This window comes from Sphaerodactylus townsendi, linkage group LG02 (genome assembly GCF_021028975.2).
Source record: "Sphaerodactylus townsendi isolate TG3544 linkage group LG02, MPM_Stown_v2.3, whole genome shotgun sequence".
Taxonomy (NCBI): Eukaryota; Metazoa; Chordata; class Lepidosauria; order Squamata; family Sphaerodactylidae; genus Sphaerodactylus; species Sphaerodactylus townsendi.
The window spans coordinates 21,037,464-21,050,436 of record NC_059426.1 but is presented as its reverse complement, the minus strand read 5'-3'; the positions used below and the strand labels follow the sequence as shown (position 1 = coordinate 21,050,436).

Genomic DNA, 12,973 nt, shown 5'->3' with positions numbered 1-12,973 from the left:
TCAAAAAACCTTGAGCTAGCAGTTTCTTGCTTTTTTCCAAAGTTTCTATGGAGAGATATGTTCTAGAGCAGAATTTGCATACTGTTATTTGCTTGGTACTAGAGTGTTTATGCACTATGATTTGAAACATGAATAAGCTTATTCTAATTACTTCTTCTGCAGGCTAAAGAAGCTTTTGAACAGAGCATTAATTTATCAGCAACAGGTTATTTCAGGTAAAAGAGCTGAACTCCTTTCTGAAACCTGTGTCACTTGATGAACTCATAACCTTAAGATGTCAACTCTCAATGCAGCCCTAAACAGAGTTATTACCTGTCTAAGCCATTCACTTTGATGGACTTTAAATGGTGTAGTTCTATTTAGGATTGCACTGTTAGTAAAGGAACAGGATTAAGCAAAAACCACATTGATCTTGGATGAATAAGGTTGTATTTTCAGTAGTGATATAGCCATTTCACATTACAACTACTAGAAAGAAGATATTCACTCATGACTGGTAGAAAACATTTGGAGGTATTCTTGTACTTAGTTAAAAGTGCTATTCATCATGTTGTCTTAAATGAAAATCTTAATAGGATCACGTAATCCTGGCTAGAGAGTTCTGAGTGCTTAAGACTAAGTAGGGTTATCAGCCCCAAGGCTTTGAGTTCTCCCAGAATTACAACTGATGTCCTAGCTACAGAGATCAGTTCTCCTAGAGGAAATTGTGGTTTTAGAAAAATGGACAGTATTGTTATACTGTGGAGTCTAGGAGAAGTAGAAATCCTAGTGGCTATATAGTGGAGATAGTGAAGGATTTCTGCTTCTCTTATTGTATACATAAAGTCTAGGGTAAACAGATGGATTGTAATCTGTTAAGGTCAGAGACTGCTTAGAAATTGAGAGGGTGGCGAGGCTGCTTTTGGCTGAGATCCTCCCCTGGGTCTGGAAGTGGGTTTTTCTCCTTTAGAAGAACCTGAAGAGGATGAGAGATTGAGTGGAACATGACTGGATAGCTGCCACTTATTTGGGGACTTATATTTAGGATGAAAAGGTTATTAATACATAAAAACGCATTCATGAGAACCTTGTAATTGATATAAGTTGGGAGGAAAAAAGGTAGAGGATATGATGTGTTTGGGAAAAGAAAAATTGAATTCTGATTGGAGGAAATGAACTCACAACAAGGATTGGAAAAGGAGTTGGAGGAGAAGTATGAGGAGCTGACCCAGATGTGATAGTACATCCCTGTTGATTTCCTTCCCCTCCTGAAACTGCCCACCTCTTTCGCCCCCCTCACATAGTCAGGAATTTCCCAGGATTGAGTGGTCAATGTGAATCAGAGGCCCTTCCTCAAGACGGGGTTATGTGGAGGCTCTGCACCGCAGGGAATTCTGCCGGGTGTAGGGTGGGGGCCGCTCAAGACAGAAGCGTCTTGGCTGCCCCGCAGAGGCCGGGCGAGGAGAGGTGGCTCAAGACATAGCCGCTTCATCTTTCATTCCACCATGTCGCTTCACGCCAGTTGGTTCCTCGTGCAGACCCGCCCAGGCTGCCCTCCGACCTCCAGGGGTCAGAGTACAATGAGGGAGGGTCTTAGGAGGCCAGCAGGGCGACGAAGGCGACGAGGTGAGTGGGAGAGGGACGGGGAAAACAGAGCATTCCTGGCGGTGCCGTTCGCCGCCCTGACGCCGCCCTGGGGGAGGGGGAGGGGAGCCAGATTGGCCTGACGTCGCCCTGGGGGAGGCGCCCTGGGGGACGGCATTTTTGCCGTCCCCAGGGGGCCGTTTATGGCCCGTGCGGAAAGGGCCTAAGAGAAGTGATAATGACCACAATATTTTTTTACACGCATTCATCAATAGATTTATCAATGGCTATTACCCACAGTAGATAGATGGAACCTCCATTTTCAGAAGCAACATCCATTTAAGGAAGAGAGATGCTGGAGACCAGCAGCCATGGAAGCTTTGTTCCTCTATGTTTTATTAGGGAACTTGTTGGCCATTATCTGATACTAGTTCAGGTGGACATCTGTTCTGATCCAACCAAACTCTATTTTAGATTCTCAATATGGTGATGCACTAACCAATCAAATTAATTGGGGCTTCATCTTCGTAATATGCTGTAATGTCATTGACATTGATTGCACCACCTTATCCTTTCATTCATGATATTATTTCTGCCATTTCTTCCAGAGGCTATGAGGCGAACATTGACTGGGAGAAAGGGGAAGGCCATCCATTTGAATATTTCATTTTTGGAGCCTGTTGCACTGAGGTTGAAATAGACTGTCTGACAGGAGATCATAAGGTAACCAATGGTCTTTACGTAAGAATGAAGCAAAGTCCCTAGTTGATATTCTGCATTTCTTTCAAGTCAGGCTTGGAAGATTTGGCATAACTAGGTTTCTTGGACACTCGTCAAGCATTTTTTAAAATCCCATTACGTACAAACCTGGACGCACGCAGGGTTTTTTCTCAGTTAGTGTACTCTTGCTTCATCTCCCTTGTGTTTTGCATTTTATTCAGGACTGCATTTGACTAATTTGGCTTTTATTTATTGGCAGTTCTGGTTAAGATTTAAGATTGTCATGTTTTATGTGTTTTATCATTTTTATTTTACTTATATTGTAAGCTGCCTTGAGTACCGCAATGTAGAAAGGCAGCTAATAAATGTTTTAAATAAATAAACATATTCAACTTTTTAATTTGTACTTCTTGACAGAATGTCAGAACAGACATTGTTATGGATATTGGCTGCAGCATCAATCCTGCACTGGATATAGGTCAGGTACGTCACGAGGATTAGTTTTGCAGTTCAGCTATACAAGAGTTCTCAATCAATTATCGTCAATTTTGTCAGTCAATTATGTACCATACAGCAACATCTGATGTCACATCCTGCACTGAATGGCTATCTTGTTCCCTGTAAACCACATTGGTGTGTGATCACACAGCCAACCTATTGGTGCTGCATAGATAAGGAGCCACCCAACAGCGGGAGCTCTCCCAGGTGACTCAGCTCCACACAGCACTGGGGATCTTCTTCTCCCTACTGTGGAGCTGTTAGAGAGACTATTGTCTGTCATAAAAGTAGCATTATTGAAACCATAGTGAAACATCTGACTTCTTCTAAAATGTAAATATGTAAGTGCAAAGTGAGGTACATGACACAAATGTCCAAGTTTATCTGATGAAGAGAGCTCTGACTCTCAAAAGCTTACCCCCTGAAAAAATTGTTGATTTCTAAGATGTTAACTGGACTTGAATCTAGCTCTTCTACTGCAGACCACAAGGCTATCCTCTGAAACCAAATTTACCAAGACTGTACAATGAAATGGAAGAGAAAAAAACAACAACAGTTTTGATAAAGATGCAATATAAAATTCTCAAATTCTAATAACATTTCCATTTTGTAGTATACAGTTCTACTTTTTAAATAATTGTAAGTTTTTGTTTTAGTTATTTTTTTAAAAAAATATTTAATTTATAGCTGACACTAATTCAGCACAAGGTGGCAGTTTGAACTCTGGTACTCAAGCATCACTTCTTATTGTCAGATCGAAGGTGCCTTTGTTCAAGGTCTTGGGCTTTACACAATGGAGGAAATCAAATTCTCTCCTGAAGGGGTCCTCTACACACGGGGTCCAGATCAGTATAAAATCCCTGCAGTATGTGATATCCCTGAACATTTCAGTATTTCCTTGTTGGCCTCTTCCCAAAGCACACCGGCAATCTACTCATCTAAGGTAAGAAGACTAAATCCAAGCTATGCTAAAAACTAATGAATCGCAGCATTGAAATAAAAGCTGCAGAATTAGTAAGAGGGAAAATTATACTGAGAATAAGCTGTTCATGGTTCTGACCCTGAAGATTATGTTATATGTTGGATGCAGTTCTGCCTCCTTCTTGATCTGTGCATAGGCGTCACTGAAATTAGTACAATTTCAGTGTGCATGGTTATAGTTTTCTCCTCAGCTACTTCTCAGTCCTCTTTAGCTTGGCTGCATGCATGTGCAACATCATTCTAGAAATTTACTGCTACGGACATGTAGCATTTGCCCCTTTGCTCCTTTTCTTGATTTTTAAAGAGCAACTGGTGCACTTTAAGTGATTAACAGCTCAAATCCAGATTAACAGGCTTTCCTGAGGCTTAGGAAGCCTGAAATTCTTTTTTAAAAAGATTCTACCTTAAACTTCCCCACAGGGGACAATAGAGACATGCCGTGAAAATATGCTGTGAAATATCTTCCACGGAAACTCCACTGGTGTACGGGGGCCAAGAAGGCTCTGGAGACTGACTAAGGTCAGCCCCACCCCTGAGATGCCAGCATAGCTCAGGGCAGTGCAAGCATGCCAGTGGGGAGCTGGGCGCTGTGGCCGGATGTTCCACTGTTCTGCTGCAGCTGGGCACTGACAGGTTTGCCCCTCTGCTGGTGTAACTGCCCTGGAGAGGGCAAATCCGCTGGCATAAGCCCGTGCTACCTCCAGAGGGTGATTCACACACACACACACACACCAGATTGCGCTGTAAGCCTCAACTTTTCCCTTCTTTTTTCCCCAAAAAATGGGTATGGTTATGAAATGCCTTTTGTACCTAAACATTGTTAAGTTCTTATAAGATATGCTAGCCACATTCTGTACAGTTGTGACTCATCATAGCCTTTCTTTAAATTTGTTAGTTTGATTAGGAGAAAGGTTTCTGTACATGCCAGAATCCACCCATCAACTGTGGGGCTTTAGTCTAATTTCTGATAACGCACAAATAATAATCTTGCAACCATGAACATGTGTGCAATTAAGTTCTGCTTGTTTTTCGGTGACACAACTGAGTTGCTTAATAACATAACCTCAACTGAAAAATGGAAATCTACAGCAAAGCCCTTTTGAAAGCAGTATCTGTAGATTTTAACTGTTTAATAGGTTCTGATCCAAGGAGCCTGACAACAGGTGATATTGATACAACATTTTTTTGAATTTTCTCTCAATCCAGGGGAGATAGAAAAAGTTCAATCATAGGTAAAATATGTATTTCCACTTTTATTTTTTAGAAATTTCAGAACCCAAGTCCTTTTTTCACTTTGACATAAACAAATGTTTAGAGAAATCATTTTTATTTGGTGTAAAATCTTTTGAATTTTGGGTAGTATCTTCTCCTGGTTTTTGCTTATAATTTTCTCAAATTTTGTCAAGCTTTTTATATTTGGCCCTGTGTGTATACGCCTAATCAGAAAACTCCTAAGTTGCAAACACTCAAACATGTTAATATTGCCAGTACTTATGTGACAAACTTCTTGGAAATTGATGATAGAATTACCTGTAATCAATTGATTAGATGTATCTGTTTTATATAATCTCCATTTAACCATATAATTAAGTTTAAATTCTTACATCCTTTCATTTAAAAAAATTAGGCATGGGTCCACAATAAATCTGAGTACAAGAGCAAGGGGGCTTGAGTGACTCAGTCGTAAGAGTATAACTATACCTTTTTCAAGATAAAGATGACACCATATTTGAGAATCCATCCGCCATTTCCAGGACCGTCTTTGTTCTATGATGCCCTGCTTGGGTCCTAGTGCCTTGGGGACAGAACTAGGTAGGCACCAAGACCTAAAAGGAGCATTCTAGGACAAATACGGTCCAGGAAATGGCAAATTCTCAAATATGGTGCCATCTTTATCCTGAAAAAGTTATAGAAAATGCAAAGTACGCTAATGGGGATTGCTGATGACATAATGTGGGGAACTGCAGGACTTTAATGTAACCCTCCCCATTTTTAACATGCTTCAAAAAATATTCGCTATCTTGCTCTTTATGCATTCGTTTTGCTTTGCATTGTTTTTGGCAGGGGCTTGGTGAATCAGGGCTTTTCCTGGGATGCTCTGTGTTTTTTGCAATATGGGATGCAGTGACTGCAGCAAGAAGAGAAAGGGGATTGTCTGGGGATTTTGGACTGAACAGCCCGCTGACCCCTGAATGCATTCGAATGGCCTGTGCGGACCAGTTTACCAAAATGGTAAAGATATTTTTTGTTTGTGTCCGGATACCGTGTAATTGGTTCCCAGTCATCCAGTGAGGCAGGGCTGGTGTAATTTCAGTGGTTCTAAACCTTAATCTCAGCAATTAAGGCTTGCTTAATATGAAAACACGCAACACAACATCCGATTAGAATCACAGTGTTCCTGTGGGCAAAGAAGCTATTCATTTGGATTGCTGATGCTTTTCCACAGTTTTCGCTTGGTTGTGAAACCGTGGTTGGTTGTGAAACCGTGGAACTACCTTAAACTGAATCAGACCATCGGTCCACTGAGGTCAGTGTTGTCTCCTCAGACTAACAGTCACTTTCCGGGGTCTCAGGTCGAGGTCTTTCACATCAGCTACTGGGTGTGTAAAATGCCATTAAGTCATAGCTGACTTATGGTATCCCAGTAGGGTTTTCAAGGCAAGAGACTAACAAGGATGATTTGCCATTGCCTGGCTTTGCATTCCTTTGTTCGCTGTTTGTTGTCAGGGGGGAAGGGCAAGGAGGGGGGAAGGGCAAGGAGATTGTAAGCCCCTATGAGTCTCCTACAGGAGAGAAAGGGGGGATATAAATACAAACTCCTTCTTCTCTTCTTTGTGGTCTCCCATCCAAGCACTAACCAAGGCTAGCCCTTTTTAGGTTCTGAGATCTGATGAGATCAGGCTAGCTTGGGCCATCCAAGTTAGAACCATCACCTAATATCTGACCTTTTACCTGGAGTTGGGGGGGGGGGTATAACTTGGACCTTCTGCCTGCCAAGAAGATGCTCTACCACTGAGCCAAAGCAGCTCCCTTGGGGGGGGGGGCAGAGCATCTGCTTGGCATGGATAAAGTGCCAAGTTCATTCCCTGGCATCTCCAGTTAAGGAAGGACCTGGCAAAAGGAGATGTGAAAGACAGCCACATCGTACCCTGGAGAGCAGCTGCCAATCTTAGTAGACAACACTGCCTTTGATGTACCAAGGAGCCGTTTCACTCTAAGGCAGCTTCATGTGTTCATGATGGTTAAACATAATTTGTTGATTTCACATCTAAATAAAATCTGGACTTCTTCCCTTTATGGGCAACCTGTACATAACAATTCTGCTAATTAAATCTTCCCTCTGTCAACTTTTGTTGTTGTGGGACTGCCAAATTTCCCCCTTCTGTTATGATACTACCTTTCTTTCCCTAAGTGTCCTCATTCTTCCACACTGGCCTTGTAATACTCTTTTAAAGTGGCCAGGCACCTACCCAAGATCCCAGAAGGCTCTGGCTGGTATCCAAGTATGGGGGGACTAACTGGGGTGCCTGGACCTAAAACTCTAGTTCACCAGGGTGGGGGAAAATAAAAGCCAGTAGAGGTGAGGCCACCCAAATTCCTGTCTCTGAGGGGGATAACATAACTGATTGGGACCACGGGACATCTGTGACTCCGAGGCCATTTATGCACTTGTGGTCTCCTTCACATTGAGATAGATTCCTTCAGACTGGATTCTCGGTTACACACATTTTTACCACTTTCCCACACTTTTAAAAAACTCACTCTGCACTCAGATTACATAATTTCTGCAGTTTCCCAAACCTGGCAAATTGTGATTTCCCACCCCCTTCACAGGAAGAGCAAAGGGAATCAGTTTTGCTTTATTCAGGTTTTCTCACTCCTCTCCTCTTGAGCAATAGATCCTTGAAATTGACATGAGATTTCTTGCTCCCTCCTCCTTGAGCAATAAATAGACCCTTGAAATTGACATGAGATTTATAGTCTAGCAGAGTAATGTTATAGCACAGAGCCCCTCCCCCGCCCCCAAAAAAGACTGCAGACAATCTTCCAAGAGGAAGGTTGCATGGAAAGACCAAGGAAGCAGTGGGCAGGCAAAAGAGGGGCTCGGCTGGGGACACTTGAAAGCAGGAGAATCCTTTTTAAACAAAAAACTGCGGGAAGTCCCCACTGCAAAGCAAACAGCCGCATTGGAAGCAGTAAGTTCACAAAAGGTCTGTCTGTCTGTCTGTCTGTCTGTCTGTCTGCATGTATCTATACATGCACATTGGTAACCAAAAAGAAACTGAGAAATTAAAGTCTCCCCATTCTATATGAGTGCTCCACTTTACACAAGATCAAAAACCAAAAGCAAAAGGGTTTATTGCCCAGCAGATATTTTAAACAATCACTGTAAAATTGACTTGGAAGTCTCTTCAAAACATTTCTTCTTGGGAGGGTTCTCGAGATTGCTTTCTTAGCACATAGCTGGCAGGCAAGTAGGTTTTATAGCCTTCTCTGGGACAGTTTATTGCTTACCTGGCTGTCTTTAGGTGAGAATAAATAATTGAACTTACATGTCTGTAGACTAATTAGAAATTTCACAGCCTCCTGGAATTTCTTTATTACTCCCCATCACCACCTCCAGCCTCTCAATGTAAAGTTGCTTATCGGTGCAAAAAAACCCACCCTTCTTTAAAAGTTCCACAGCTAGAGTAACATCACTCTGGAGAGTTGTCTTACTCCTTGCCTCCTGCTTTGAGGAGTTTTTGTCCAACTTTCTGATAAAGCAACTCTGGAGTTAACCCCTTCCCAACTGCCTTTTGCATCCCCCAAGTTTATGGATCCCTGTCCGTGAGAGAACAGTGCATAACATTCACAACAATAGTATTTCCAGCACCAGTTTTCTTATTTTGTAGTTTAAAACCACATATTTTACAACCCATCATTCAAAAAGCAGTGCAAGAAAACAGCTTCTGTGATACGAACAGAGCCAGTCTAAGACATTTGGTTCCTTCAGTGAAAATCCAAATGGCAGCCTTCCATTAGCTGACATCCTCCCCGGGGGTTCTTCTGCTCAAGCTCCATGATAAGGATGTAAAGGAGACTGTGGAAAAGTGTAGTACTGCTGTTACGTAGTTCCCTTGCATTTCGTTCCTAAGCAAGATTGTAGTCCTTGGTCAAGATCTCACTGTGCTATCTTTCATGCCACCCCAAATCTGCTTCTCTTTGCCTCATGACAAAGCAACCTTTGAATACTGAGTAGATCCCCAAGAAACCCAAGGTGATTTAGCAATGACTCCTTCCAAACTGATCATTCCTCCTGGTTCATTCTTCTAGATCCCAAAGGATGAAAAGCCAACTCTTTCTTGGTCCATCTCCTTGTAAAAGTGAGACAGGAACAGATGCAAAGGATCTACAGCAGCACGGTGACTTCTTTGAGTAACATCACCCAACGATGCAATAAATGTGGCTCATTTTAATTCAGTATTTATTTTTGTTCTGGGCGGGGATGATGTTGGTGGACATTGCAAGCTGGATATTCAGTCTTAAGAGAGTCTGCTTCCTGCATTTTAAAATATGTTACTAGAGAATTACAGTTTAACATCCGGTGATTTAATTAATTAGTGTGCTAATTGTTGAATTGGATAACAGTTTGTAATACAAAGGAAAACAAAAAAAGGTTTGATGAGTTGGTTATTTCAAATCAATATATAAAATTCACCTTCCTTAGTCCCAGTCTGTATCCTCTTTAGCAAACTCCCTGATCTTCCTGCCTGATTCTTTTGCCCACTGATCCTCCTCACCCATACATTCTTCTTCCGAGGCCTCCTATCTCCATCTTCTCATGGGTTCCTTAAATCTTCACCTCCCCTTTCATTTTATTTTGTCTCTTCCCCGGCATTTATCTGCATCTCTGGGCAGAACTAGACATTATATATATTACGTGGTTATCCTGAACTCAGTAGTTCTCTCTCCCTCCCTCCCTCCCCTCTACTTGCATGCCACCCCTCCCCCTCCCTTTGCTAGGGTGGGTGGGCCATGTCCAGATGCCAGGTTCCCTCCCCCTCCCTCCCCTCCCTCCCCTTCACTTGCATGCCACCTCTCCCTCCCTTGCCTGTCACCCTTTACTCACTCCCCTCCCCTGCATGCATGTTACCCCTCACCCCCTCCCCTCACTCACTCCCCTTTCGTTCCATGGTTTGGACAGTGCTGAACTGAATATAGGGTTACCAACCTCCAGATGGGGCTCAAAATTTTCCTGGAATTACCATTGATCTCCAGACTGCAGAGATCAGCTCCCATGAAGAAAATGGCAGCTCCCGTGGGTGAAATCAGATCCCGGCTGAGTTCCCTCACCAAACTCCTCCCTTCCCAGGCTCCTCCTCCAAATCTCCAGGAATTTCATTACCTGCAGCTGGCAACCCTAATACCTTGTGCTCTAGGATCATTATGTTGGCGTGTCCCTGCTCCCTGCTCCCCCCCCCCCCACTTACACTGATTTGCTTCTGAGCTTCAAATTGATTTACTTCCTGTTCGTTGGCTTTGGATATGATCTCAGTATATTGCAGAATTTGCTGTAGACCAGGAGTGGCCAACCTATGGTGCTCCAGATGTTCATGGACTACAATTTCCAGGTAGGTGCTGATGGGAATTGTAGTCCAAGAACATCTGGAGCACCATAGGTTGGCCACCCCTGCTTTAGACATTTGGGAGGATATTTTACTAAGGTCTGCAGTAGTGGAAAGATCAAGCCAACATCCTCAACCAATGAGACAGCTATTATTTCACTGCTGACTGATAAAAACGGCATTCATAGTGTGATGCATCATAGATGCCTGTAATAGGCACTGTCATTTAAATGGATGTTAAGATTTGCTATCTTCTCAGATCTTCAAGAGGCAGACGTAGAAGAATCAAGAGCATGGAAAGATTTGTAGATTATTCTAATGAACTTGTTCCCCACAAGATTCTACTAATCCTTTCATGTGCAGAAAACAAGATTACTTCTGCTACTTTGTTATATTCCAGGTATAAGCTAAGATTTATGCCCTGCATACTCCTTAGGTGTAGTGAGTGATGCAATCTGTTAAATGTGGGTGTGCTAGTAGTAACTCCCTCAAGTAATATTACTTAATGTTTTCAGTTTTAGGCCGCAGTTGCTTTTAAGTGTAGTAATAGACTGCAGCTTGTCACCCTTCCAATGTGTCAGGAATCAGCACCAGCTAAAAATTCCCTCTCCTCCTGCCCTGCTTCTACCAATGCAGTCATAGTGTTGAAGGGGAAGCAGTCAGGTACTCTTCCATTGTGCCTTGACAGGGACCTCACTTAGAACCCAATCCCAAAACTCTTTAAAATATATTTTAGTTGGTTTTTGTGTTGGTTTTTCATTATTGTAAGACATTTGTGGAAACTTTTGTTGTAAGTTTAAAAAATAAATCGCTTTTCCGATTCTGAATCACTTTTCCATTTTTTCCATGCCTCAACTATCCCAAAACTTATTTTCTAAAGTTTTGGAAAATTTCATTTAGCTTCACAGTATGTGGCAGAACTGAAAACCTGTGCAGCACAGTGTGGAGCCCATTAGACTAGGATAGGGGTAGCCAAGTATGGTGCTCCAGATATTCATGGACTACAATTCCCATCAGGATCTGGGAGACCCAGGTTCAAATTCCTATTCCATCATGGAAGGTAACTGGTTGACCTTGGACCAGTCATAGATTCATGGCCTGACCTACATCACAGAGTTATTCTGACAGGTCTTTTCTACCAACTGAGGGAATTATCACAGCCTCTTATCATTTTGGGGAACCAGGTTTGTTTTAAAGTGTACAACTTTCCCTCTGTTACTAGATGTTCTTAAGGTAGTAAGTGTAAAGGTTTTGGTTTTGCTGCCATGAGGTACGTTTTGCGATAAACAAGTAGAACATTCAGGAGCTGTATATAAATAACAAAGAAGATATAATTATTTGCAGGTTGTTTTCAAAGAACAGATCAGCAACATAGGGCTCCAGACTGTCAAAGAAGACTCCTGGCTGAGGCACATAGTTATGGCTTCAGAAAGTGCTTTGGATTCCCTTTAATGCTTGCAGATACAAGCCACTATGTAAAATCCTTTCACACACACCGGATTCCACTTACACCAGCCTGCCCTTTGCAGAGAGTCAGACTAAATGATTCAGGTTGGCTCATTACCAGAGAGCGCCCTGGCAACAAGGTACTTTGTCCTTTCCCAAAAATAGAGCTAAACCTCTCTGCCACAATACCAAGCCCACCTATCCTTCTGTCTGCTCTTTTCTGAGGCAGACCCAGCAAAACCTTGAGGCCTTTGGGCTTCCCTACAGCATTTCATCCCCCTTCTGAAAGGTGATTTGATGCTGGAGCATCACTTCCATAGGCTCAGCTGAGTGGCTGTTTTTCCCCTTGGGCAGAAAAGCCTTCTCTTTGTCACAGTTGCTGTCACAGTTGCTGTGTAGATGAAATGGACAGGAGAATGATATCAGCCTCTTTGGGTCCCCTGGCATATTCATGCATGATAGGATATCAGAGAGTCTGTGACAGGAGGCAGAAACAACTGCATTGTTCTAGCAGATTCCGGAGAACTGGATTTTGTTCCCCACTCCTCCACATGAGTGGCAGACTCTAATTTGGTGGCCCAGGTTTGTTTCCTCACTCCTCCATATGAAATCTCCTAGGTGACCTTGGGATAGTCACAGTTCTCCTTGAACTCTCTCAGCCTCACCTACCTCACAAAGTGTCTGTTGTGAAGAGGGGAAAGGAAGGTGATTGTAAGCTGCTTTGTGAAAAGTGGGGTATAAAAACCAACTCCTCTTCTTCTTACTAGTCGCTTTGGTGCATCTATTGAACAGCTGTAGTGAAAAGTGTCCAATTATATTTCATAATCAATAACACAAACAAAAAATCATGAAGAATATTTGGAGGATAATTCTTGTCCACCTTCTGTAGCATGCATGTCCTCTTCAAACTGTGTATTACTGCTGTACATTCAATTCAATTCAACCTTTAATGGCATACAAAACTGCAAATACACTTACAATTCAGAACATTTACTGCTGTACATCAATTTGTATTATCACAATTATCCATTCAGTAAAGTTCCCTTTATATTTTTTTTACTCCTGAATCTTCTGCTAATCAACTGCCCTGGGTACCCCTTGAGGTTTAGTATTATGGGAGAGGGAGAAAATGTTTCCTTCACTTTCTCCAGTCCATG

General features: G+C 42.4%; 1 protein-coding gene across 3 annotated transcripts in view; it reads left to right on the top strand.

Moving 5' to 3' along the window:
* The window catches only part of LOC125427118 (aldehyde oxidase 1-like), an 80,688-nt gene extending 69,491 nt beyond the window's left edge, over positions 1 to 11,197 (top strand). Inside the window, exons 30-36 of one of the 3 annotated variants that reach the window (XR_007243638.1) lie at positions 163 to 215; positions 2,172 to 2,286; positions 2,701 to 2,766; positions 3,536 to 3,724; positions 5,827 to 5,994; positions 9,079 to 10,277; positions 10,425 to 11,197. Coding sequence is in view for 1 of the 3 variants with exons in the window: in XM_048486186.1 (XP_048342143.1) it covers positions 163 to 215; positions 2,172 to 2,286; positions 2,701 to 2,766; positions 3,536 to 3,724; positions 5,827 to 5,994; positions 9,079 to 9,126 (639 nt within the window). In the remaining 2 variants the exon portion in view is untranslated. Of the gene's footprint in view, positions 1 to 162; positions 216 to 2,171; positions 2,287 to 2,700; positions 2,767 to 3,535; positions 3,725 to 5,826; positions 5,995 to 9,078 lie in introns of all 3 variants that reach the window. The other 2 variants (XR_007243637.1, XM_048486186.1) reach the window with 2 other exon arrangements.
* Positions 11,198 to 12,973: the final 1,776 nt, after the last annotated feature.